At 68.3% G+C, this 8,420-nt stretch overlaps 2 protein-coding genes across 2 annotated transcripts in view; both read right to left on the reverse strand.

The window, feature by feature from the left end:
• Positions 1-1,842: 1,842 nt before the first annotated feature.
• On the reverse strand, positions 1,843-5,306 carry MNEG_4775 (hypothetical protein; the record flags this gene model as incomplete). The annotated part of the gene is made up of 3 exons (XM_014046747.1): positions 1,843-4,179; positions 4,292-4,937; positions 5,296-5,306. 3 exons carry the CDS (start codon positions 5,304-5,306, stop codon positions 1,843-1,845), a joined length of 2,994 nt encoding a protein of 997 aa, XP_013902201.1.
• Positions 5,307-6,984: 1,678 nt separating this feature from the next.
• The window catches only part of MNEG_4776 (hypothetical protein), a gene marked incomplete at both ends in the record, with an annotated part of 3,287 nt that continues 1,851 nt past the window's right edge, over positions 6,985-8,420 (reverse strand). The window contains one exon of the mRNA XM_014046748.1: positions 6,985-8,163. Within this exon, the coding sequence (XP_013902202.1) occupies positions 6,985-8,163 (1,179 nt within the window). The remainder of the gene's footprint in view (positions 8,164-8,420) is intronic.

Raw genomic sequence — 8,420 nt, forward strand, 5'->3', positions numbered from 1 at the left:
GGGTTTGGGCGGGGGATGGGGGGCGCCGTGGTCTGGTGGGCGGCTGTGTGCGCTGTGATGGCGAGGCTGGAGGCCATCCGCGGCCGCCCCTGATATTAGGACTGCGGCAGCCAAGTCAGATTTTGTGACTGCCTCAAACTAAATCTTATTCAGCTGGCGCTCCGCGGCACAAAGCATCAACCCAAAGCCAGCGATGATATGCGAACCCAACACCGCACCAGCGCTCGTCATATCTGCAGGGAAGGCAAGAGCGAGGGGTGAAGAGGGTGGTAAAGGGACGTGCAACGCCGTATCCAAAGATCTCCAACCCTGTGTCGCCTTTGCTGCTTTACGGCGACCGCTTCACGGCCCTTGGTGCGCACAAGCCCACGCGCAGACGGGCGGCGCGCTGCGCTGCGATCCACCCTCGTCCCCCGTCTGTGCGCCCTGACCAGTGCCCTGTTGTTCGCGCAGCACGCGCGGCTCACAGGAGGCTGTTTGCCACCATGTCCTCCTCCTCGTTCTTTCGGCTGGCGTAATCCTGCCACCACCTACGGATGCAAGCATAAGGGGCGGACAGGGGCAGAGGGCTCAGGTAGCTGCCTGGTCCGAGGGTAGGCGGCCATGGGGCGACGGCGCCGCAAGACGAAACCTTTGCTGCAGCGGGCGGGTACAGCCCACAGGTAGTGCTGTTGTGCGAGCGATGCAAGTGCCTGCTTGGTCTGACGGGCGCGACGACAGCGCGAGCGCAGGGACAGGGCGAGGTTGTGAGGTGGCACGCCACACAGCGTCCGCTCCGCGCTGCTGCCGCCACGGCAGCCGCAACCATGCGAGGAGGCCATTAGCACCTCTCCAGGCTGCCCTGGTACGCCTTGTTTTTCTCCTCTGCAGTTGTTTCGCCGCGGATGATGCGCCGCATCTCCTCGGAAAGACCGCCGCTGCGCTGTTGTGGCGGCCCCGCCATGCCTCTCGTCCCGCAGACCGTGTCAAGCAGGCTGAAATGCAAATATCTAATTACGCAATACGGGTCCGCAACTGCAGCCCAGCTTCCCGAGTGTGAGAGTGTGCGTGTCCAGATCAGTGAGCTTTCGAACAAACAACAGTAGTGCAAACGCATGCGGATCAACTTCGCGGCAGATTCCAGTACGGAACACTTACCGGCAGCATTTGCAACGCAGGGTCACTTCTTCGTTAGTCATAGCGCAGTGATGCAGTCTGACATGATAACCGCTTGGACCAAGGAAGTGCGGAGTATTTTGGATACCCACAGTGCCCTGTATTGCTGTGGTGGTGGGGACCTACAGGATAGCAGCCTCTTGACCGCCTGGCTGGTCGCTGTTGTCACACCGTAGACCGTTGACCTATGCTCTTGCTTTTGCGAACCCGGCTATAAATGCAGCATGGCCCCGTACATTGTCTGGGATTTGACTGCATGAGAGACCACTCGAAGACGCTATACCACGGGAGTATTACAGGCAGGGCGTGTCCGGGCATGCCCGGTGCAATTGAAAGCCCCATGCAGCCTGGTTAGGGCCCCACCAAGCCGCGCGCCCCGCCACGGGCGGCGATTCGGGCTCTCCCTCGCGTTTGAAAGTCCGCAAGATTTTGATACAGTTGCACCGCTACGCTTGACAGGCACGGCCTATTCAACGTGCATGTGGCATTCATTGCAAGGACAGTGTACGTTGATTTTGAACATGGCTGGTGAGGCATGCTGCCCCACCTGCTGTGATGCAATGCTAGCTGCGACCACGCATGGGAAAAGCATCAAAATTGACTGGCTCACATTGTCACAGGGATGCTGAATCCGCATCCGCCCATGCCATCGCCACCCTACCCTCCCAACACCCACCGCCCCGCCAATCATCCACCACTCGGGCCCTCCTCGCCCCTCATCACGCACTCTCCGCCCTCCCGATCCTCCTCCTCCTCTTCCTCTTCATCTTCGTCCTCGTCCGCCTCCTCCTCCTCATCCTCCTCCTCCTCTTCATCGTCGCCATCGTCCCCTGTGCTATCGTCGCTTGCCTCGTCCGCCTCTGAGCCCTCAACCCCCACCATCTCCGCCCGCGCAATCCACGCAGCCAGCGCCGCCACCAGGTCGGCGCTCACCGGCCAGAAAATTCCGCACAAATGAAATCTCTCCACTGTGGACGCACGCACGCGCCGCGCAAACATTGGAAGCTGCCCCGCGCGGCCGACGCGGCACAGCAGCGGCGCGAGCGCCTCAGGGTCGCCCGCCAGCTCCATGGCCGGCAGCGCGGCGGACACCACCATATCAAGCAGCAGGCCGTCCTCCGGCCAGCCGCGGCCCAGCGCGAACACGACGTCCGCAAACTCTGACGGCGCGAGCGCCCGCGGGACCAGCACGTTGCCCAGCAAGCCGCCGCCGCCCCTGCTGCCGCCGCCGCCGCCGCTGCTGCCAGCCGCATCCCCGCCGCTGCCCCCGCCGCGGCCCCCGCAGCCGTCCCCGCCGCGAGCGCCGCCGCCCCAGCAGGCGAGGCGTAGCGCGGCGAGCATGATGCCCAGGGCATCGTCCTGCTGGGCCCCGGGCAAGCCGAAGGCCAGCGGCATGAACCCCACCGCCCATCCGCGCATTGCCGCCAGCGTCCTCGGCTGCGGCCCGCCGCCGTGCGCCGCGGCGCGCCGCCGCGCGAGGAGGCGGACGAGCGCCGCGTCGCCGCGCACGACCGCGGCCACGAGCGCCGCCTGGTCCGGGCCCAGCAGCGAGGCGGGGCCGAGGCCGCTGCTCCTGATGCCGCGCGCGGCGCCCGCCATGTCGCTGTCCAGCACTGCGCCCAGCACGGCCGGAGCGCCGGTGCGGGCCGCAGCCGCGATCGCGCCCATCAGCTCTGCAATCATGAGTTCGTGCTTCTGATGGAACGCCAGCTCAGCCTCGCGGCGCGCCGCCGCAGACGGCCGACCCGCCGCGCCGGCCGGCGCAAGCGCTGCGCCTGCTGCGCCTGCGGCGGGCGCGCCGCCGGCCTCGGCGGCTGGGGCTGCCGCAGGGGCGCCAGGGCCCGCGCCGGCGGCCACAGCTGTGCGGCGATGCTCCGGAGCGCTGTCCACAGGTGCGGTCGCGGCTGCGGCCGGGCCGGCGGCGGCGACGGCGCCGCGGCCCTTCCGCGCCCCGCTGCCCGCCGCCGTCGCCGTCGCCTTGGGCGGCCCGCGCCTGATGTCTGCCAGTACCGCGAGCACCTCTCTTCGCCGTTGCAGCCACTGCCGCCGCATGGCCGCCGCGACCGCGGGGCCGTCCGCGCCGCCCTCGATCGCCGAGAGCACCCCCAGCTGCAGCTCGACGTTCTTTTCTGTAAACAGGTAGTGGCGGGGCGGCGGCCCCTCCCAAGGCTTGACGAGCGCCGCGACGGCGCCCGCGGCCGCTGCGCCGTGCACGTGCAGCGCCGCGAGGGCCGCACAGCAGTGCAAAGACGCAGGGGCGCGCGCGTCCAGCGTCCACGGGCTCTCGCTCAGGCTCGGGGCCGCCCCTGGCTGCCCCGACGCGCGGCCGGCGGCCGCCGCAGGCGCCGATCCCTCCGCGTGCGCCCGCCACCACAGGCGCGCCCCAATTGAGGCCGCCGCGAGAGGGCCGCCCCGGCCGCCGGCGTTGGATCCGTTTGCATGGAGGTCGGGCCCGCCGCCGCCCGCCGCCGCTGCCTCCGCAGCCGGCGCAGCGACGTTGGCGGCGCCGTTCCCATCGCCGCCGGCCCCGCCGCCGCCCTGCCCCCCGCCAACCGCGCCGCCGTCCCCTCCAGCACCGCCGCCGCCCTCGCCTTCGTCCCCGCCCGCTCCACCAGGCCAGGCCCCGCTGTCCTCATCACTGCCGCTTCCGTTCCCACCGTCGCCGCCGCCGCCGCTGCCCCGTCTGGCCGCTGGCCCGCCGCGCAGCAGCAGCCATTCGACGCCATCCCCGCAGCCCGCGCGCCGCGCCTCGCCAACCACCACCCCCAGCAACTCCGCGGGCAGCAGGGGGCTGACTGCTCCGCTGCGCACCTCGGCGCACATCCGCGCGGCGTGCGCCAGCACGGGCGGCGCCGCGCCACGCGGCAGCGCGCCGAGCAGAGCACGCAGCGCCGCCGCGAGCGGCGCGCCGTGCCGCGCGTCGAGCGCTGCGCGGACTGCGACGGCCGAGAGGCTTGTCTCCAAGCCCGTGTGAACGGCCGCAGACGCGAGCACCTGCGCCACGCCCGGCTCAGCCAGGGCGCCCTGCATACCGGCCAGCACGACGTCGGCCGCTGCAGGCGCACGCGCCCCCGCCCTCGCCCGCGCGCCAGCCGTTGCCAAAACTTGCGGGGACTCGAGACAGGCACGCGCGCACCAGCAGAGGAAACGCGTCCGCCGCATCCAACTCAGGCGCGAACGCCGCGGCGGCGGCCAGTGCGCCGGGGGGCACCCCGCCGCAGCGCGCGGCTGCGCACAGCACCCAGAGCGCGCGCCCGCCCGGCGCTATGACGGGCGCGCCGGGCGCGCGGGCGAGCTGCATGGCGAGTTCGGGGTGGCCGCTACGCAGCGCGGCGGCGGGGGAGAACATAGCGGGCCCCGGGGCGGCTACACGATCGGATAGGTCAAGCGCCAGGTCAGCGCGGCCGGCCTGGGCGGCGTAGAGGATTGGCAGCATCAAGTCGCCGTCGGGCGCGCTGACAGCGGCGAGCGCCCCCGCCGCGTCGCCGCCGCGCAGCAGGCGCGCCGCCTCCGCCTCGGCCGCGCGCTGTTCCTCGTCGCCGCTAGGCGTGCAAAGTTGCGCGCGGTGGCGCTGTCGCGGCGCCGTCGCCGCGGGGTCCCGGGTCAGCTCGCGCGCGCGGCGCGAGCAGGCGAGCAGCCACTCAGCGAGCTGCCGCGTCGACAGGCTGCGGAGCGCGTGCCATGTGATGGCGGCGTGCTGCCACTCGCGGAGGGGGGCGGCGCGGCCGTGGTGCCGCAGCAGCCAGTCTGTCAGGCAGTGCCTGCTCAGCTGCCACACACGCCTGCGGGGGATGGCGGGGTTGGTTCAAGCCGGCGAAACGGCAGCGCTGCGGGCGGACTAGCGCCGGCGGCGGCGGCAGCTGCGAAAGGGTGCTGTAGTGCTCCTGAACGGAGGATGCTCACCGACATGTCCCAGAAAATGCCCATGGGTCGTCAAGTCATAGTAGGACTGTGCACAGGACGCCGTCGGGCGCGTCCAGCAGGCACAAGCCTCTGGCACTCTGCATCGTAGCGCGTGGCGCCGCGAACGGGAAGGGCGTACGTTCAGCCAAGGGACGCAGCCGTCTGTGTGCGCGTAAGTTCACGTGCACGTGTATTACGATGATGCTTGCAGCCTATACTCGACAGTGCACGACACACGGCAGGATCATCCTCACGATGGATGATCTGCGCGCCATTGCATCGAAGCAGGCGTGCACGTGTTAGCGATGTCTGTCAGCGATGTCTGGTTCATTAAAAGGACACCATACAAGTGCACTAGATTGCGTTGCGCGGCGGCGGGAATTCGGCAAGCCATACTGCCGAGTGCTTCCAGGTTTGCAGTGCAGTGCTGAGGACGTCAGTGTGCCCGACACATCCCACCTTTACCAGTTCTGGCGCGTCAAAAGCATGTGCAGCTACGAGGCTTATGCCACGGCACGTTTCTGGCTCTCGTGAGGGGCCAAGCGCGCAGGCCCTGCGGAGTTGTTGCTAGTTTTACCATGATGTCAACAGGGGAGTTTGTGAATTCACACCGTGCTGCAGGGTAGCCGTCCTAAACATCGACTAGTAGCAATTGACAAAAAAACCACAAGCGGCAGACACAAACCAAGGCCTTCCGCAGGTCAGCCTCCGCGCGCCTCCACTGGGAGGCTGCGACAGGACATAGTGCAGGCCTAAGCCAAAGGCTGTCAGCTGACTATTTTTTACTGCAACCTGAATTGCCCCACAAAGGCCTCCAGGAGGAAGATGGCTTTCTGGCCCTCGCGCAGCCGAAGCTCGTATTGAGCTGCCAGCGCCGCCACGTCAGGCTGCGGGGTTTCAAGTCAGGGTTCACAGGGCAGAGAAGCGGTCAAAGAGTGAGACGCGACCTCCGCGCCATCATGCTGCTGCCATCGTCAAAGGTGGCGACGCGCCCCCGTCCCTGCGTGTGTAAGGCTCGCGCCCCTGTCCAAGTGTGATCTGCTGAGTGTGCGTGTGGACCCAAAAGCTCAATAAATGTAGTGCAAATCCATGCGGTGTATCTGAGCAGTCGAAAGTGTATGGAACGATTACCGGCAGCTATTTTCAAGTAGGGTCACTTTCACATAAGTCATAGGGCTCTCTCTCAGTCCAACCATCGTGTGGACCAAGCGATGGCTTAAGAGTCTGTGTGGTAACAGCGTCTTGCTGAGGAACCTTCATAACAGCAGCCCTGCTGCTGCATGGCTGTGGAGCATGCAGTAGAACGTTGACCGCTGCGTTCATGAGTTCCTGCTTCTGGTACAAGGCGTGCTCTGCAAACGACAGGCCCACCGCGCCGACCGGCAACCCTGTGTCCGCCGTCACAGCCGGCGCTGCACCGAACACCCCGCATTTCCGCCAGTATCGCAGGAGTTTGATCAGTGTGTGTACAAGAAGTGGCTGAAGTAACTGTCAGGTGAAAGCAGTGCTTCAAGCGGAGGAGCGTCAGCTGCGCTGCTGCATGGCTATCTGCGATGAATCGTTGACAACTTCCACTGCAAAGCCGCACCTTGCAGCATGCCTCCGTACATTGACTGAGTGGATCCCTGCACTTGTGGCCATCCCGATACGCCGTGCTGTGGGAGTAGCACTAGCAGGGCATGTCTGGGAGGGACAGCACACAATCAATGCACGGTGTAAGAACTGCGATGTCTGGCAGGGCCCCCCCGAGCATGGTGTATCAAAGTGCATGCGGCGGTCATGTGCAAGCACCGCATATTGTGATGCATTCCGTGCCATGTTCCACTGGTACTGCTGCGCGTGGGGCGCGTGGGCATATGCTTCCAAATCCACTGGTTACAGCTGTCAAGGGGATGCTGAGCCGCACCTGCCCATGCCATTGCCACCCTATCCTCCTTCCTCCCCCTCCTCCTCATCATCGTCATAATCAGACTCCTCCTCCTCCTCCTCCTCCTCCGCATCATAATCATAATCCCCCTCTCCCTCCCTCTCCCCCTCCCCCTGCGGCTCATCGTCCTCATCCCCTGTGCTATCGTCGCTTTCCTCGTCCTCCTCTGAGCCCTCATCCCGCACTACCCGCGCCCGCCCAACCCACGCAGCCAGCGCCGCCACCAGGTCGGCGCTCACCGGCCAGGAGACCCCGCACTGCTGGAACCTCCCCACCGTGGACGAGCGCACGCGGCACGCGAACGCCGGCAGCCGCCCCGCGCGGCCGACGCGGCACAGCAGCGGCGCGAGCGCCTCGGGGTCGCCCGCCAGCTGCAAGGTCGGCAGCGCGGCGGAGACGACCATATCCAGCAGCAGGCCGCCCTCAGGCCAGCCGCGGCCCAGCGCGAACACGACGTCCGCAAACTCTGGCGGCGCCAGCGCCCGCGGGACAAGCACGTTGCCATGGAAGCTGCTGCTGCCACCAGCCCCATCCCCGCCGCCGCCCCCGCCGCCACCCGCGCCTCTCGCGCCGCCGCCCCAGCAGGCGCGGCGCAGCGCAGCGAGCAGGATGCTCAAGCCGTTGTCGTGCTGGGCGCCCCCGAGCAGGCGGCCAGCAAGCGGCATGAAGCCCAGCGTCCACCCGCGCATCGCCGCCAGCGTCCTGGGCCGCGGGCCGCCGCCGCACGCCGCGGCTCGCCGCCGCGCGAGGAGCCTCACGAGCGCCGCATCGCCGCGCACGACCGCGGCCACGAGCGCCGCGTGGTCCGGGCCCAGCAGCGGGGTCCCGCCGCCGTAGCTGCGCCGCAGGCCGCGCGCGGCAGCCGCCATGTCGCTGTCGAGCACGGCTTCTAGCGCGGAGGCCGAGCCACTGCGGGCCGCGGCGGCGATGGCGCCCACCAGCTCTGCGTTGATGAGTTCATGCTTCTGGTAAAAGGCGTGCTCCGCAAACGACAGGCCCGCCGCGCCAACCGGCGCCCCCGCGTCCGCCGCCACCGCCAGCGCTGCCCTGGGCATCCCGGGACTCATTTCCGCCATTATCGCGACCAGCTCCCTTTGCCGCTGCAGCCACTGTCGCCGCATCGCCGCCGCGATCTCGGGACCGCCCGTGCCGCTCTCGATCGCCGACAGCACGCCCAGCTGCAGCCGGACGTTCGTTTCTTCAACCACATAGGGGTGCGCCGGTGGCCCCGCCAAAGACGCAACGGCGCACGCGGCCGCCGCGCCGTGCATGTGCAGCGCCGCGAGGGCCGCACACCGACGCAACGACGCGGGAGCGCCCGCGTCCAGCGCCCACGGGCGCTCGCTCAGGCTCGGGGCGGCCCCTGGCTGCTCTGACGCGCGGCCGGCGGCCGCCGCGGGCGCCGCTTCTTCGGCGTGCGCCCGCCACCACAGGC

This window comes from Monoraphidium neglectum (genome assembly GCF_000611645.1).
Source record: "Monoraphidium neglectum strain SAG 48.87 unplaced genomic scaffold scaffold00679, whole genome shotgun sequence".
In the NCBI taxonomy this organism is placed as follows: Eukaryota; Viridiplantae; Chlorophyta; class Chlorophyceae; order Sphaeropleales; family Selenastraceae; genus Monoraphidium; species Monoraphidium neglectum.